Raw genomic sequence first — 17929 nt, forward strand, 5'->3', positions numbered from 1 at the left:
CACACACACACACACACACACACACACACATCACCTTTTTGAATTAGTACTTTGCATGTTGGATGCAAAACCAGCTGCATCTAATAGCGTTAATCTAGCCGGAGCTGAATGGAGTTTTGTGTTGCAAGTCAAATGTGGTGTTTATTACCTGTTGATCTTCCATGTAGGTGGAACAGGTGTGTTTGTGTTCATATGACCACATTTTATACTGAGAGATTATTTCCTTCCCTGTTCAGACAGAGGATGCATCTGTAGCTTGGTGAGAAAGCAACCATTCAATTCAATTCAATTTTTAAAATTCATGTTTGTTTTGGATATATACTGTGAGGTTCTTACTGTTTTCTTGATTATTTTACAGTTGCTGTTCTTTGGTGAAATTATCTAAGGATCCACTGGAAGCCAACATGACGTTATCTCTACAGGATTGTGTCTGTATTTTCCTATCATGGGGTGAGTCTAATTATTCTATTTCCAGCACTTTCTCAAGGCACAGTATTAGTTTAGTGCTGCAAATAATGATTGATGTTATCGATTAATCTGCTAGTTCACTTTTTGCGGTGACTATGAAACTTCCCAGAGCCCAATGTTTCGTATTCAATTTTTTAAAACCCAAACATATTTGGTTTATAACCACATGAAAGAGAGAAGAGCAGCCAATCCTTCATTTGAGCAGCTGATAGCAGTAAACAATGCAAAAAATAATTGACTATCAGAATTGATTAATTTTCTGTCCAACTGTTTGTTAAAGCTCTATAGGAGTTTCAGAGTTGAGGGGAAAGCAAACACGGAAAAAACATTAGTAGAAACTATTCATAAAATGTAACTGACTGTCCATATGGGTGTGGTCTGATGATCAGGGTGATGTGGTTGTGTGTAGTGCAGAATTGTTAGGGTAGTTATCCTTAAAAGCTTAAAAGTTTAATTAAAAAATATTGTGATGTGAATTTATTTTAAGATGGGTGCTGGATCCATTTTTTTGCGACTAAATTTAGAATCTTACCACCAGTTCTGAAAACAAAACAAGTGCAGTTCAGTCAAGTTAGTACTTTTGAGGTACATATTAAGAATCTGTGTATAATGTATATGTTCTGTTTGTGGAATAATGGTAGAAATGTGTTCAGATATTCATTAATTAGAGGAGAAAATAACATGGCTGGCTGATTATGGCGCCAAAAATGTGCACGTATTCAACTTTTTCTTGTGGTTTGGATATTAACTTGAACTGTGTGACCTTTGTCTGTTGTGTTTGTATGTTTCTGTCCAGCTCTAATGTTGATGTACAGCGCGGCAGAGCATGACTACTTCATCCAGCCAGGAAATCTCAACTGGAGCGGAGCTAGGAATCACTGCCAGGTACAGCATGAACCTGATGTACAGAAAAAGGGTGAAACATTAGGCCAGAATGTGTGAAAATCATTTAATGCTTAACGGTATATTTCCCTCAACAACTGAAAGAAACAGTTAGGCATTTTGTGAAATATTCTTTCATTGCTTTCTTGCCGAGACTGACGAGTTGATACCACTCTCATGTCTGTCATGTCGGCTAAATGTAAAGCTACAGAGACTAGAAAGACTGGAAACTGGGGCAAACAGCAAGTCTAGCTCTGTCCAAAGGTAGCACCAAATGTCAAGGCAATGTATCCAGTAGCTGACCAGATATTTCACTTTGGGAAGTCACTACAGTCTTAAGGATACAACCTCTGGGAACCATGAATTTCTTGTATGAAATTTTATACCAATCCATGTACCAGATGTGAAGGTTATTCAATGGATGAGCGGAATTTTTGATGTGCTGGTTGCACTACTAGAAGAAAAGCCAGGGAATAACCAAAATCTTCAGGATTCATCCTTTGGGGACCATGAATCTCTGTCTGTACCTGTGAGCAATTTAACACTGGATTAAGATTCAATAAAATGCTACAGCAGACAGGATCTCCATATAATTCTGCCTGTAACCTTTCACGTCTCATCAGGTCTGTTTCAAAGACCTGGTCACTCTGACCCCTGGCAACACCCAGGGCATCGCCAGCAATCTCACTTCAGACTCCTGGATTGGCCTTCGCAAGAACTTTTACCCCAGCAGCAATTCCACCAGTAACTCCAATAGGTCCTGGACCAGGTGGGCCAACGGGGATCCCCTCGCCTTCCAGAACTGGTACCCTGGTTGGCCTGTGTTCAAATCCCCCTTCCCCAAAAGAGACTGTTGCAGCTGCTCCTGCACCTGCCCAGCAGTTACAACCCCAAGGACGACAAGCTTCACCAGATACACAGAATTTACGACCCCGGATGTGACGAGCTTTAGCGGGTTTCAAGATGACACAACTGAAAATACAGTGAATGTAATAAACTCCACCGATGTCACCGGACACACGACCGATGTCACCGGACACAGGACCAATGTCACTGAGCAACCTGTGACTGCAGTTACTGGACACGGGGAAACCGTTAGCGAATGTGTCCGATCACCTATGCTGATGCCTGATGTCCCGGATCCTGATGAAAACTACATAGAAGACTCTTGTGTGGCCATGCTGAGCTTTGGGGCTTGGATTGAAAAGAACTGCTCAGAGCTTCTGCCTTTTATTTGTTATGAAGGTAGGACTCATTTAAAGTCCCTTTGTTGTAGTTTCAGTTCTCACACAGCCCTACGCAGAACTGCTACAGGACGTAGCACGTGTGCAACTTTAGGAGTGCAGCTGTCTCTGCACTTCATCCATACAGTGGCTTTCTCATAAAATTATAATATTTTATTATTATTATTATTTAATTATTGCTCTAGATAAAGAGTCTGTTGTTCTGCTGGTCTTTTTACTGTATAAATAAATTTTACATTTATTTGCATGTGACCTCATAAACACATTTTATTTCCCCCTTGTCACTTGTTTTTTTGGTGATATGACATATTTCATCCTCCACATGAAAACAGATATCCTCCAAGTTCCTGATTATTTCCTGATTATCCTGATATTATTTTTTTTTTTAAACCCACACACAATAACAATCATTCATTCATCATTAATTTATGCTAAAAAGGTGCAGAAATGTTCATTCAAGTATTTTTATTGCAAATTGGATCAGATGACACATCAGTCAACATGTACGTTGTCGAACCTTTTTTTGACACACAACAAATGTTCATTCTTTTCTTCAACATTTGTGACAACATGAGGAATTATTATGTGTTATCTTCTGCATCCTTCCTCAATTTGTCCATACTATTAATAAAGAAGACAAGTGTGACACTTACTATAACACTGTATTTTTATTTTCCTGGATATCTGAATTTCTCTGCCAATTAACAATCATCGTCTCATGTCCGACCACAGATCATTTCGTTTGCAAAGCCGACGTGGATAACGTGACGTCCAGCACTGCTGATCTCACATGGCCGGCTGGGCCGGGCGCCATCAGCCATTACCGTATGGAGGTCAGAGGAGTCGGCAAAAACCAGACGGAAATTTTTTTTAATTTTGCTTACAACCTTTCCGGTCTGATGCCAGGCACCCGCTACACAGTCCAGGTGTTCCCTGTCAAATGTGGGCGAGACCTCAACTCACAGGAGGTCTTCTTCAACACCAGTGAGTAACATCTGACTGTATTAAAATGACAGTGTTACTTTAGATTAATTTACACCGGTCAGCTTCAAATTACAGATCTGCTGAATTACAGGAAGCTAGAATGAGAGGTGGTACGGGTCATAGCCACAGAGCTTTACTGATAATAATAATAATGCTGGAACAACGTGTTTTAGCACAGAGGAGCTGAGTGCCACTCACCTTTTATAACAAGCAGTAATCATAAATTATCTTTTGATGTCCCCTATTTGATGAAGTCTATACCCATATTTGTGTCTTATGTCTTTGCTTCAGTTTTGTTTTACTTTTATTATAATGTCAGACATTTTTTTATTTCATTCTTACTTACCGATTACAAAATACTGTATGTTAGATTTTGGCTCACCTAAAATGTTATTTGCTCCAGGAGATATTGAGGATTTCCCAACTAAAAAAAAAAGTGACGACTTGGGAGCTGGTTACTCCTTCTCTCTGACTAATCTCTCATTTTTCTTTTCAGTACCTCACAAGGTCGAAAACCTCACTGTAACCAAAGTGACAGAAACATCCGTCTTTCTGAGCTGGAACAAACCGCCTGGAAATGCGGAGTTCTATCTTATTTCTGAGGGTCAAGGTGAGGAGAATAAAAGTGAGACGGAGGGCAAAGAGGTCAGTGGTTTGACACCTGGAAGCCCTTACACGTTCATCGTGCTCTCAGGAATCGGCTCCAGGCGGAGTGAGGCGTCTAACATCACAGTGTACACAAGTGAGTTCATATCACATGAATGGTTATAATGGTATATAAGCTACATGTTACACCTGGTAGAGGATTTTAACGGGATTGTTAACAACTCTGTGGGACTGAGACAAGTGAAAGCACATTAAAAAGAGGAAGAGGTTTATAGTTAGTTGTTTCTTGCTGCTCACTTAAAATGAAATTCAAATCAGGGAAGGCAAATTAGAGCTGCATCTGACCTGAACAGTGACACCTGTGAGGTTGTGTTCGGCGTTATTGTCTTTGCTGTGGTGTTTATCTGTTTGTTCTCTTCATCAGAGCCCGGTAAAGTGACCAACCTGAGTGTGTCTAATAACACCAATAGTTCACTGATACTTTCCTGGGTCTCACCTGAGGGAAATGTCACAGATTTCTGCGTGCTGGCTATGAATGACAGTAATGAGTATGTATTCGTAGATATATTTATATACAATTTGAGTCTTATTTTGATATTTGATGGCCAGTGATAACATTGCACTTACAGTTCCTAAGCAACATTGCTGTGTAGCGTGTAGAGCGTGAGGCACAAGGAGCAGTAAATGGTCATTTGACAGAAAAACTGCATGTACAAGTACGACAGCATCATTGAACCAAGGAGTCATTATGCAAACAGGGATGATAATTTTACCTTTTGCTCTTCTTTTCCAAACAAGTCCATCTAACCTGGGGTTTGTTTGATCATGTCACTGCTCCAATTTCTTGAACCTTCACACTTAATTACAGTAATGTTGCTGCATTGGGAGATCTCTGATTTGAGCACAGGTTTATTACTACTGATGGGAAAGATGAGCTACAGGAATAGGACCCAAGTAGTAATAAACTGGTATTATCTTTGATTTCCTTGCAATTTGTCATGCTCTGTTGTCTCTGCCATTAGCAGCAGTAGTTTGAGTCAAGTGACTGTTTCTTCTCCCAACAGCGAATTGTTTACAGCAAATGTGACACCCAACGCATCTCAAACTCGGTATGAATTGTACATACCAAAGCTGCCGGTGGGCACCAAGATAACCCTCACTGTGACAGCACGGGCCAACAACACTCTGGGAGACAACGTGACCATCGTCAACTACACCGGTAGCTCTTTGATGGTTTCGCTAGCTGTTGATTCACAGAAAAACCAAACAAAAACTCTCATCCTGCTGTGTTCATTGTCACTAATCTGACTCTGTGACTCTCACGTAGCTCCTGGGCCGATTTCAGGTCTGAAGCTGGAGGTAACATCTGACTCCCTCACTGCCACCTGGAAACCTCCTGCTAGTAATTACACACACTTCTTCGTCCAGCTCCTGCTGAATGGCCACGAAGAATCTGGTACAGAGCACCCACAAGAACTCAAGGCTCACTTTAAGGACCTGAAGAATGCAGCCAATTACACAGTGGTGGTCTATAGCATCATGCACCATCTCCGTGGTCCCCTGGTACAAGACTACATATTCACCAGTGAGTCACCAGTGTGTTCCATCCATTTATGTGTTGAAAGTTATAATTATTAAGATTTGGTGACACCTGTGTTGACATAATAAAAAAATTTAAATATACCAAAAGATTGTTGCTGAAAAAATGCGTAGTGAGTTGTATAAAAAAACAGTGTTGTCTGAGTTCATGACGATGTTAAAGATTATCACTGATTGAAAACACTAAACATTTATAATGAAAATCCGACTGCAAGATACTCTGATATATCACTGCCTCAGTTTTTTCTCTCCTTCCTTTGTTCAGAGCCGTCCCCGCCTACTGACGCCAATGCCACTTCCAATAAAACCCACATCACCTTTCAGTGGAAAGCCCCTGTAAACACAGGGAAGGCCAAGTACCTCGTCCAACTCATATCCAACTTCTGGGGCCAAAACCGTACGGATACCGTGGATAATGATACCAGCTACACGTTTGATAACTTGAAATCAGGGAGCAAGTACGAGCTTCAAGTGCAAACAGTGGCTGGTGAAGAGCGGAGTAACCCATTAAACACGTCATGTTTTACGGGTGAGGTTGTCAGAGGTTGCTGAAAATAGAGACTTGACATAAATTCTGTTGGTGCATTCAAGGAAACGCAAACATCTGAGGTTTGAGAGTCAGCTGCTCAGAACCATTACAAACACAAGATGTGTAGTTAAGAGATAAAACCCAGAAGACAGTTGTTATCGAAAAAGAAGAAGTTGGTGGTTATTCAGTAAAAAAAAACTCTCAAATCCAGAGTTTTTCAGCTTCCTTTCTTCCCTTAAATTTGGTAATTAAAGAAAGTGGCAACGGTAGTTGTAAAGAAAGATATTTGTACGGAGGCATTTTCTATACTGTAATTTCTTCTTACTTATCTGCTAACATATACAAACCAATACTGATGTATCTGTGAAAAGCCACTTTCAGTGTGTCTGTCGGGCTGTAATTGTGGACGACACAAAGATGAAGAGATGAACTGAAGAACACTTTTGTTAAGGACTAAACTTCAGCTGTTCTGAACTGCAAGATAAATGAAAAGAAGTTCTTTGGAAGTCTGAATATAACCGATAACTTAGGCAACAAAACAAACTGCATTTTTTTGCTGATAGCATCTGAACACACTGCACATTATTTCTTCTGCCACATGCAAATTTTACAGCTTGAATGAGAGACTTCTTGGTCTAACTTCCTCTTCACCCATCTCTGTTTGTTCCCAAGAGCCAGAGCTAAGGGAGATCAGTCTGTCCATGTTATGCTCCTCCTCAAAGCTCCTCTTATGTGATAAGGGCGAAGCGAAGGACAAAGTATTCGATGAGGTACGTCACTCACCATGTGGAAAAAACTAACACAGCATCTGGGGGGTGAATGTACAAGACAAAAAGTGATGTTTTTGATTTTCGTAGACGGGACGTGCAGTAATTAATTGTGTGAGAAGGAATTGCTTGGTTTTGTTTTATAGATACAGGTTGGTTTATGTCCATTGTCAGCTTTCTTTATTTTAATTTGTTGTGTTGCAGCTGGAAAAAGGTCTCAAGGAGAAGTTGGGGGACAATGTTCTGTGGAGCCTCACGAAGCAAGAAAACACTGCTGAATAATTTTTTTATTACATTTTTATTGGTGAAGGTATTTTGGATGTATTTCGTTTTTGGCAAAATTGAAATTTGAATATTAAGCCTGTGTGTGTGTGTGTGTGTGTGTGTGTGTGTGTGTGTGTGTGTGCGCGTGTGTGTGTGTGTGTGCGCGCTTTTTAGTCAGAAGAATGAAGAATATATACTGTGTGTTCATATAATTTTGTCAATTTTAAATCCAGGTACAGAATGTGCTGATTCGCAGTCTTTTATATTGACAATTTGAATGATCAAAAAATATAACAAAAAGAAAATAAAAAAACCTACTACTCCTCTTGTTTTTATTTATTTCATTTTCTTTTATGTTTTTTGTTTTGCATGTATGGAAGCCCATTTGTACATATTTGCCCACATATTTAAAAAAAGTCATTCAATCCACTTTTTTCCAAATTACAACTCTTGAGCAGATTCATATATCAGTAAACATACATTTATTTGCAACTTTTATCAACAGCAAACAAACCTGATTGCACCTCAAAGTGAGAATCACCTTTGATAATGAGAAGATGATCAATAGATAAGTAACATATAGATCGGGTCAGGTCGGCAGATAAACGCACACTGTAGAGGAGCGTCTAAATGGGACAGAGACAGAGCTGTAATGTCAGGTTCAGGTTTTGGCCGGCTGAGTATACACACATATAACACCTCCAGCGTCTGAGATGATGCTGTTAATAATAGTTATATATATATATATATATATATATATATATATATATATATGTATAGCATATGTAAGCTGTTAAGCGCTCTGCGCACCCTGCCAGCTTCCTCTACTAGTGTTTTTTAGGGCTCAATACTTTTTTTTTTTGTGTTGCAGAGCGGCTGCAATAAGAGGAAGGGGTGGAGTGGTCACATTTAGTTCAGCTATAGGTGTGAAAATGAGAAGATGTTATAATTATGAGTCAACAAGCACATGAAGCAGTTGAAGTAAAAGGAGAAAGAGCATCAAATACCAACATGGATTCATCCCCGAGGCACCCACACGATGATGTCAAGAGGGAAACACCAGCAGGTTAGTTATTAACAGCATCTCCCGACACAGTGGTGTAAATGAAATTACTTTTATATCACGAGTTTGTACAAAAGTCAAGATAGAACTTCACTTTCTCAAAAAACAAGCCTGATAACAAAAATGCTTTTTTATGCTTGTGCGAAAAGACCCGTCAGTTGATATTCAGTCTTGTCTTTACATGTTTGTCACAGTATCACAATCTTTTTAGTACTTTGTGTTCCGCCCTCAAACGCATCACCTGATGTTGTGTTTATGTGCTGAACAGAAACAAGCAAAGCTACAGTTTTCCTTGTGTCAAAGTCCAAGTTTAGTCACGGGTCAAAAGGTGAAATAAATGGGCAAGTAAACATATGAGACGCACTTATAGCTAGATGAAGTTTTAAAGATGTGAATTATTTTGTCTTTGGTTATCGCTTTATCACAGATTAAATCTCTACATTCAAAAAAATTAAGTAATAAACTTAATGTAACAATGTATTTTTAGTGCTTGTACAGTGCTTTTGAAAACTGGAATCATTTCCACCACAATAAATTGACAGTTCAAAAACATCATTGTTAACTCAAACTAAACTAAATGATCACTTCACTGCTGATGGCCAGATTTTCAACCAAAGACACGTCAAGTTGAAATCTGTGTTTTTCAAAACCCAGAAAAACTACGAAAAGATTCTGCTGTAATGACGGATACTATTTCATGATTGTTTTTTTTTTGTTTTTTTCTAACAGTCACAGATGCAGGATCCTGTTCAGTTTATCATCTGATAGCTGGAGTGGCTGTTGGCATGGCAACAATAATCATCTTGACTGGACTCCTTTTATATTTGGGGTTATTTGGTGAGTATAAATATTAAATAATGAGCATGAATACCTATAAATATTACGTTTGATTTATTCTACAAATTATTATTATTATTATTATTTCCATGTTGGTGAACATTCAAATTTAAGTGGTGTAAAAAATGTTAATCTCCTTTTCCTTCTACCAAATCTGCAATCCTGCACCTGATATAAACCGGACCTTCAGTCTGAAAGTTCTTCAAACTCACATCAACTTATTTAATTACTGGATCAACTTGTGTTAAATTGTGAAAATTCACTTGTCAGTCTCGTGGTCAGCGGCGCCAGAGGTGGAGCAGGCTTCCAAAACTTCAGCAAAGGAGCTGATGGAGCGGCTGCAGCAGTGTCAAAAAGAGCGCCATGATCTGAACCTCATGCTCCATACTGTCACTCAAGGTGATTTACATTTTCCTCTTTGGTACAAACATCTAACATCCTGCAAATGTGACGTCTCCAAAAGGTGTGTGCGCAGTCTCAGAAACGTATAGTTTCCTAAATACAGGAAATATGGTTTGCCCTGTCAGGACTGTGTTGAAGCATATGTCTGGGATTTCACTGAAATTTAGTCTCACGAAATCATGAATCTTACAGTGTTGCATTACATCAACCAGTGTTCCTCTCCTGTTGTGTGTAGACTCCAGATGCAGTGTGTGTCCAGTCAGCTGGCTTTGGTGGAAGGGTCACTGCTACTTCTTCTCGGTGGGACTTCAGGAGAGTCGTCAGTGGAATGAGAGCGCTGAGTTTTGTCGCGGACACAACAGCAGTCTGGCTGTAATCAAAGACTCTGCAGAGATGGTAACTGTGCAAAGTGGGAGATGTACTTTTCTGTAGTAAACAGCACCTCAGTAGAATCTGAATCCATATCTATATCTATACAATATACAACAGGGTAAGATCTCAGAGGACAGATGGATAGATAATAGAAGTTGTATATACAGAAATAACAATGGTAAAATTAAGCTTTGGGAAAGTTAAAAACTTGAGTTTTCAGAGTAATCGGACAGGAAACGCCAGGATGCATTTTTTGTCCCAAAAGCATTTTGGATATAAAATCCACGAAATGTTTCATCCTCAGGAATTTATCCAAGGGGTGATGAGGAAGTTCCCTCAGCTCCCCTTCCTGTGGGTGGGACTGACAGACTCCAAGCAGGAGGGTCAGTGGCTGTGGTGGGACGGGACGGACATCCAGCACTACATGCAGTAAGTCCAGATCCACGGCCCGTTAACTGATGACATGAGAGGCGGAGTATTCTGTAGATCAGCATCTATGGAAAAAGAAATCTCCCACACACTGTCACCTGAACAAAGAACGATCCTCATAAATATGATTTTACAATGCCTGATGAGGCTTTTGAGTTTTTTGTGCATAAAAACTTCCTCCTCATACTGTACAGTAATTAATTTCTACACGTGCCAGTATTTTACCTAAATTAGTATTAATTTACATAACTCCTCTGAAATGATGAAGAAATGACACACCTGTAAAATAAGTATAAGATAAGAGGTGAGAATAGAGATTCAGAGGAGAACCATAACCTTTAACTCTAATATTCTGTATTAAATATTCACTCCATAGTGATCGTGCTTCACGTTGGAAGTTCAAGTCTAGTGATAGAAAACAGATGTATTTTTCTTTTTAACACACAAACTTCATAATATTTTTGTCCAATTTGTTTTTATTACAATGACATTCCATACTGTACACATATAAATATATACATATATACTGACGTGCTCAAACATGCAGCTTTAATCTAAAATTAAATAAATTATTACATCTAAGTATTTCATACATTAATCCCCACTTGCTATAAATTAATACTGATAAGTTTTATTTGGGTTTGAATGCTGAATTGCTGTCAGGTCATGTGGACTTTCCCGCTCTTATTCCCTCTTCTGTGTGTGTGTGTGTGTGTGTGTGTGTGTGTGTGTGTGTGTGTGTGTGGTAAAGGGTGACGGTGGAGTGGGATGCTGGTCACAGAGACTGTGCAGACCTGAGGGGAGGTGGGAGTCTCTTCGCTGCTGAGTGTGAAGCATACGGACCCTGGGTCTGTAAGAGAGCGTCCTGAGAGGCTACACACAGATCCACACACATTTTATATTTCTTTATTTACAATGAGCTGGCAGAAGACTGATGTTTTTCACCTTTTTTATAACAAAAACTTGATGATTGTTAAAGAATTTGTGCACACGTGGTCAGTCTTTAAAAGGCCAAAGCAAAGGAACTGTTTGTTGTTTTTGTTTTGTTTTTAGAGCTTCATATTTGTAAATCTACCTGTTATGTAGATCATTATAATTTTCCTCGGTAATATGTTTTTGAGAAAAATATCAAAAGTCAGAGAAAAGTATATATGCAATATGCTGAGTATAAGAAACATTTATTGTGTGTATTTGTGAAAGTGCATGTATTGTGTGTAGATGCAGGACGTGTTTATACTTTCATTTCTACATGTAAACATAAATGTAGGAATCAGCCGAGCTGAATCTTTTAAAATTCTGTTAAATATTTTTATATGTACCAAAATTTAGTTTTTGGTACATATTTTTTTTACATTTCATGTTTTTCAGGGTTTTCTTTTTAGAGTGCTTTGATCAGATCTGGTCCCTTTTTCTGCCAGTAATGTAATATCATTAGCACTTTGATCTCGTTCAGTCTTTATGTGTTCACAGTCAGTTTTTAACTGAAGCTTAACAGATTTTAAATTCAATTTAAGGAACAATAAGAGAAGTCAAGTTCTGAATATTTAGTTTTGAAAGTTGCAGCCTGTGAATTTTCAATCTAACTGGTGACTCTGCTTTAAAAAAAATCATATCTTGCCTGTTTTGTGTTTTGTACTTTTTGGTCAAGACAGTTTTAACTTCATTTCCTTAAGGTCAAATTGAATTCTTTCAAGGGGCGAATAAAAGTTATTAAGGTCCATGTCTCTCAGTTTACAGAGATGTTATCGGGTGGGATGATTCTCATGAGTGTGCGGCCATCCAGAGGGGCGAACAGAGGGTACAGCTTCCCCCTGAAGGTCCCAGTGAAGGTGTAGATGTGGGACTTTGTTTCTGCGTTGTAGAAGGAGATTTGGCCTTCTTCATAGTCTAAGTAGATCCCCATGCGTCGAGGCACAAGGCCGATCGGCAGCGGCACCTCTGGCTTGGCGCAGGCGTAGAACTGGTGTGTGCTGCGCCACAGGGCCCAGTAGCCATGCTTTGGGGTCATGGGGAAGCGCCCCTGCCGTTTGGAGTCGGCGGTGGCCAGTCCCAGGCGCCAGTAGCCATTGTTGGCTATGTCCACCTCCCAGTAGTGGCGGCCACTGCTGTAACCCTCCCATCCCAGCACGCATGGCCAGCTGTCGAAGCGCTGGGAGCTGTAGGAAAGGTCAGATGGTGTGAGGCCCTCCTGGACCTTACGCTGGTCTTCTGACAGCAGCAGCCACGGGTGGTTGGTCATCGGGTCAAGAATCACATCAGCTGTTAGGGAAAAAAAAAAAGATAAATTAGCTCATTATACTGTAAATAGGTTGTTTTCTGTTTTTCAAGCAGTCATGTGAGATGAAAGAAGAATAAAGTGTTGGGTGATCTCACCTGCTGCACTGCAAATCCAACTCCAAACTGAGAATAGAGAAACAGACATTATATTAGAGCTGCAGTTGATAAACAGGGTTTGATTTTTATGGTACATGGTCTAAACTAGTGGCAGAATGAATCAAAATGAATGACAGGGTCATGAGATGATTACCAGGTTGGGAAAAATAAATAAATAAATAAACTGTGCTTCTCAAAAATCTTTCTTTTAAAACTTTTATCTGATCTTTGCCTTTTTATCTTCTGAAATACTCAAAGAAATCAGGAGATATATCATGCCAGAAGATATTGCTTTCTATTATGGGATCACAAGCAAAAAATATCAACAACAATAAATCATCCTCTTATAAGCTGTAATTGTACCTCTTCTCCTTCCAAATCTGTCATTTTGAAAGCTAAGATTCAGTGGTCAGATGCCGCATACGAAAAACTAAAGATTTTAAAAATGCACACCTGAGTTGGGGATGTATCTTGGAGTTCCTGCTTTCCAGTTCCTCTGCTTTGCCAGTAACCATAACTGTGGAACCATGCTCTAAAAAAAAAAGAAAGATCGAATGAAAACATGTTTGACATGAACAGTATTTCCGTACAGTATATAGTACATATTTTATTTACTTCCCTTATTCATTCTCCCTTGTCTCAATTTCCTTATGACCATGTGCTTTGCAACTATAACCACGATTCTTAACAGTTAATCACTGACCCTTGTGTGAATGTTCAAGAAAACACTCCTTCCTTTACAGTTAGAGCACGGTTAACCTGCTGGCTGGTTACGGTCAGTTGTAAAACGCAACACAATTATCAATGCACCATTTTTGGAGGCCAGTTAACAGGTGATTGTTGCTGCACGGCACAAAGTCTCACTAAACTCAAATGAAATGAAATAAAAACCAAGCACAACTACAGAATATTCCTTCAATCTTACATCAAAAACTTTGCAACATACACTACACCATCATCTGCAAATATGGTGATATGTTATCTGCAGTCTTCACTATCAGTTACTGAGGGCATTGGTTGTTGGTGGTTATCGTGGCAGAGGGAGATCAGTGTCATATAAACTGAATCACTCAGTTCATTTATTAGGCATTTGCACTCATTCAAAGAGCAGGGTTCACTCAAATGACATGTTACGTAAACTAATTTCATAACCTGGTCATGTCAGGACTGCGTGATATCGAGCAACTGTTCGGTTTCGATTTTCAAGTTCAAAGAGGTCAAAACTCCAGCAACATTTGTCGTAAACAGAAGTACTTTATTTTCAAGTTTAAGCTGCTTCTGTGTTTTACGGCTTTAACGTCTGTTTATTTGTTTATCTTTGAATTCAAGTAGCTTCCCACAGTGTCTTTTTCATTTCAACCCTCTGAGGAACCCAGTTGTTAAACTGTTTTGTCGTCACACCTATTTCTTTTTAGATGCGAAGTAAAACATCTGGAAGAAATGTTGATCTGTGGGACTGGTTGCTCACCATGCTGTCTTCCTTGAGCAGAGACCAGGTGATGAACTCCATCAGAGCCAGCAGGTTGACCAGGCGTTTCTTCTTCAGTCCCAGCAGACGCAACACTTTGCCCAGCTCGTCACTCTGCACGCCACAACTCTGCAAACATAAATACTTATTTTAGGTGCAAAAAATGAACAACAACAATGATAACTCTGACAAATTATTTTCTGGCATGAGACTATCATCATTATTTTCCCTCATGTACCCTCTTGGAGTAGGTGTTCATTTCGGCTGACAGTAATGAACACTAAAACCCTTCCACAAGTTTGTTGGACTTTAGTTTTAGTTCTAGGACTCCTCACCTCACTCGCCGTCTGCAGCTCTTTTGCCCACTCCATGATCCTCTGCTGTGCTTCCTCTTTGGCATCCTTATCTTCATGGTCTTGACTCTCAGATGCCCACGGTGTTTCCTTCAGGAGCTGAGGGCACAAAATCCGTAGGTTAAGATTGATATTTTTGCTACTTGTTCACACAGAGCACATCCATCACACACAGAGTGGCGTGTGTACTGACCTTGTCGACATGATGGAGTTCGTCAGCCCACTCCAGGATCAGTTTCCTGCTCTCCTCAAGACTACGCTCGATCAGCCGGTCTGAGCTCTGCGCCTCTTTCGTACTGGTGCCTTCGTCTGGATCACTTCCACCCTGTTAAAGCACAAGACCACAAAATGTCAGACACTCTCTAAAACATAATGGTGTGTTACTATGACGATGAAATGACATATAGACAAATGACAGCCAGCTCATGTTGACAGAAATGTGAGCTTCAAGGCCAAAGCTCAGGAAAATGTGGCACAGGCTGTTTGCGTTTACACCACCTGATGGTTAAAAACAGCTGAAGCTGATTTGCAGGTCAACTCTGCTTTAAATGAGACACATGTGGGACGTTTTACATTTACAGATGTTAAAAGGTTAAAGTCATATGAAAAGTCATACTGTATATATAATCATATACAGTACATAAGATCTTACAGTACATGTTGATGCCCAGCCTACATGCCCCAGCCCTGTGTTAAAGTGCAGCAGGGCAGAGGGTCATGTAGTCAGGTTGTAAAAGAGTCACTAAATGTGTCTTATCAGTATCCACCCATCCAATTAACCCTGCATGAACAAGCAAAGTGATCGTTTCCCGTGGCAACGCTTATCCAATCTGTGCGATCATAAATTATGGTTTACACGAACTCATACGCCTAAAAGAAATGAAAGAAATGAAGCAGTGTATTTTGGAAAAAAACCCCAAGCTCTTATCTGATTTTGTTTTACTTGACTCATCTCCTGAGCTGGAAAACAACCTACAGTAGCCTCTATATTATTGTGAAACATGGATTAAAAATGGGGCAAGCAAACCTTTAGTATCAGTACTTCCTCTTTTAGCTGCCCATGTTCAAATTTCACGTGATAGAGGTACAGGTGTGCACATGTCGGTACAGGCTTTCTGTTTTCTTTTCCCTCTGAATTTATATCATAATACCTACCTTGCAGACTTGGTCCACTTGCTCTTTCCAGAGTTGGATGAACTGCACACACTCCTGCAGGCTACGCAGATCCTTCAGGCCGTTCTGACGAGGATGTTGCTGCAGGAAACACGTAAATTTAAACATTTACTCAGATAGAAATTTAAACTTCATCAAATTCATACAGCCCAGATGTGAAGTTTAATGAACTCATACAGGTTTAAAATCAAGGTAAAACAAAAGAGAAGCTACTGGCAAAAAGTGAATTACAAAAGAGAAATATATTAAGAATATGTGACGTACCTGTGTGTGTTTGTTTATGTTGGGTTTGGCAGGTCTGCTGGGGGCTGAGCTGTGGGCCTGGAGATTCTCCTCAGGCAATGTCCAGCGTACAGCCCCGATGGAGCTGCTCTGGGTGGTAAAGCTGACCTCCAACGCCGGCAGCAAGCTAACCTCTGCAGGAGGGAGAAAACAGCATCTTTAAATTGATTCACACAGCTGATTTCCAACAGATGCTTCCAGTAGAAAATGAGGGTAAAAGGAAATTAATTGGTGTAATAGAGTATACAAATAGCAATTAAATCTGATATATATATATATATATGTATATTCATTCATTCATTCATTTTCTACCGCTTAACCTCTAGTTGGGTCGCGGGGGGGGGCTGGAGCCTATCCCAGCATCTTTTCGGGCGAGAGGCGGGGGACGCCCTGGACAGGTCGCCAGTCCATCGCAGGGCAAACACATAGAGACAGACAACCATTCACACTCACAGCCACACCTATGGTCAATTTAGAGTATCCGATTAGCCTAGTTCCCATTTGCATGTCTTTGGACTGTGGGAGGAAGCCGGAGTGCCCGGAGAGAACCCACACTTGCACGGGGAGAACATGCAAACTCCACACAGAAAGATCCCACGGCTGAGCTGGGACTCGAACCCGGAACCTTCTTGCTGTGAGGCGACAGCGCTAACCACTGCACCCCCGTGCAGCCCATATATGTATATATATATATGTATAATAAAAACTCACTTTTTTTAGCTTTCAGGATGCTCTTCACTTCCATGGTGGCGTCCACACTGCTCTAAAGAAGAGATCACATTTAAAAATGTTGGTGACCAGTGGTGGAAAAAGAGTTTAGATCCTTTAGTTACTGTAATAATGCAGTATAAAAAGCCCTGCACTGAAAATGTCATTTAAGTAAACGTGTAAGAAATATATATAAAAAAAAAAAAAATGTAATTCATATATCAAAAGTAAAAGAAAGAAAATGGCTCCTGTGAGTTAGTTATGCTATTAATTATGCTATTAATAGATTGTTTTAACTGACATATAAATGTTTAAAAAAACATTTACTTTTGTAGTTGGTCATGGTGGAGTTAATTTGAATTGTTTTATATATGTTTTAATCTGTAGAAATATGTCATATTTTATAAATATTTAAATATTTACCTTCTCTTTGTTAAGAAAATTGTGTTAACATGAAACAGCTGTTGAGGAACATAATATTGCTACAAAGTGAAGTTTAACATTCACATGTGATTCACTTGTAAAGATATAAATGATGCTATACATCAGTTTATAAAATAAGTTGTTTTTTTTTCTAATTTAGAAAAAAGTGTATTTTCTTTAGGTTGGTGTCCACATCCAAAAACAAACAAAAAACAACTATAGTATTGAATATTCAGGACATACATACACTTGAACCTACAAAGCAAAATAATAATTCTAAAATTGTGTAAAACATCTTAAAGTCAAAGTAAATCTTCAGTCATAGCACACACAGACCTGCACCATAGACATACACAGTTTATCATAACCTATGCTGATGTTCCCAGAGTTCATCATGTCTTACCTTTTGTCTGAGGGAGCGGTGGTGCAGCTCTTCTGGCCGAGAAGACTGGACAGCTACTGCAGTTTGTTCAGGGTATTTGTTCAAGCTTGCACCTGCCTGATCTTTGGACTCTTTGATGGCGAGGGCAACTTTCTTTGGAGCTCACAGACATGAAAAACCCAGGCTTCCTGGCAGCAGCTGGCATGTTCACCATCAGGGCAGAAAGGCATGATTCTTTATGGCAGTGATAAATTTCTGCATATCACTGAGAGTGACGCACATGCTGGGATTCAGCAGTGTTACTGTAACTACAAATACATT

General features: G+C 39.6%; 3 protein-coding genes across 3 annotated transcripts; 2 read left to right on the top strand and 1 right to left on the bottom strand.

The window, feature by feature from the left end:
• Nucleotides 1–363: 363 nt before the first annotated feature.
• On the top strand, nucleotides 364–7666 carry LOC147819504 (receptor-type tyrosine-protein phosphatase H). The gene is made up of 11 exons (XM_087172423.1): nucleotides 364–450; nucleotides 1265–1353; nucleotides 1974–2595; nucleotides 3327–3578; nucleotides 4075–4320; nucleotides 4609–4732; nucleotides 5249–5403; nucleotides 5512–5769; nucleotides 6049–6312; nucleotides 6985–7082; nucleotides 7284–7666. The coding sequence occupies exons 1-11, from the start codon at nucleotides 405–407 to the stop codon at nucleotides 7359–7361; spliced, it is 2232 nt and encodes a 743-aa protein (XP_087028549.1). The 5' UTR covers nucleotides 364–404; the 3' UTR covers nucleotides 7362–7666.
• A 664-nt stretch (nucleotides 7667–8330) lies between these two features.
• Nucleotides 8331–11789, top strand: LOC111650691 (CD209 antigen-like protein C). The gene is made up of 6 exons (XM_023400613.2): nucleotides 8331–8409; nucleotides 9136–9243; nucleotides 9514–9642; nucleotides 9881–10041; nucleotides 10322–10446; nucleotides 11198–11789. The coding sequence occupies exons 1-6, from the start codon at nucleotides 8355–8357 to the stop codon at nucleotides 11313–11315; spliced, it is 696 nt and encodes a 231-aa protein (XP_023256381.2). The 5' UTR covers nucleotides 8331–8354; the 3' UTR covers nucleotides 11316–11789.
• Nucleotides 11790–12172: 383 nt separating this feature from the next.
• Nucleotides 12173–17695, bottom strand: LOC111650688 (uncharacterized). Its single transcript, XM_023400610.2, has 10 exons — nucleotides 17630–17695; nucleotides 16807–16858; nucleotides 16078–16229; nucleotides 15796–15894; nucleotides 14834–14965; nucleotides 14623–14739; nucleotides 14288–14416; nucleotides 13273–13351; nucleotides 12820–12846; nucleotides 12173–12705 (listed from the first exon to the last, which is right to left on the bottom strand). The coding sequence occupies exons 2-10, from the start codon at nucleotides 16838–16840 to the stop codon at nucleotides 12173–12175; spliced, it is 1302 nt and encodes a 433-aa protein (XP_023256378.1). The 5' UTR covers nucleotides 16841–16858; nucleotides 17630–17695.
• Between the last annotated feature and the right edge of the window lie 234 nt (nucleotides 17696–17929).

This window comes from Seriola lalandi, unplaced genomic scaffold (genome assembly GCF_002814215.2).
Source record: "Seriola lalandi dorsalis isolate HSWRI2012SDOR001 ecotype SW California unplaced genomic scaffold, Sedor1 jcf7180002052702, whole genome shotgun sequence".
Taxonomy (NCBI): domain Eukaryota; kingdom Metazoa; phylum Chordata; class Actinopteri; order Carangiformes; family Carangidae; genus Seriola; species Seriola lalandi.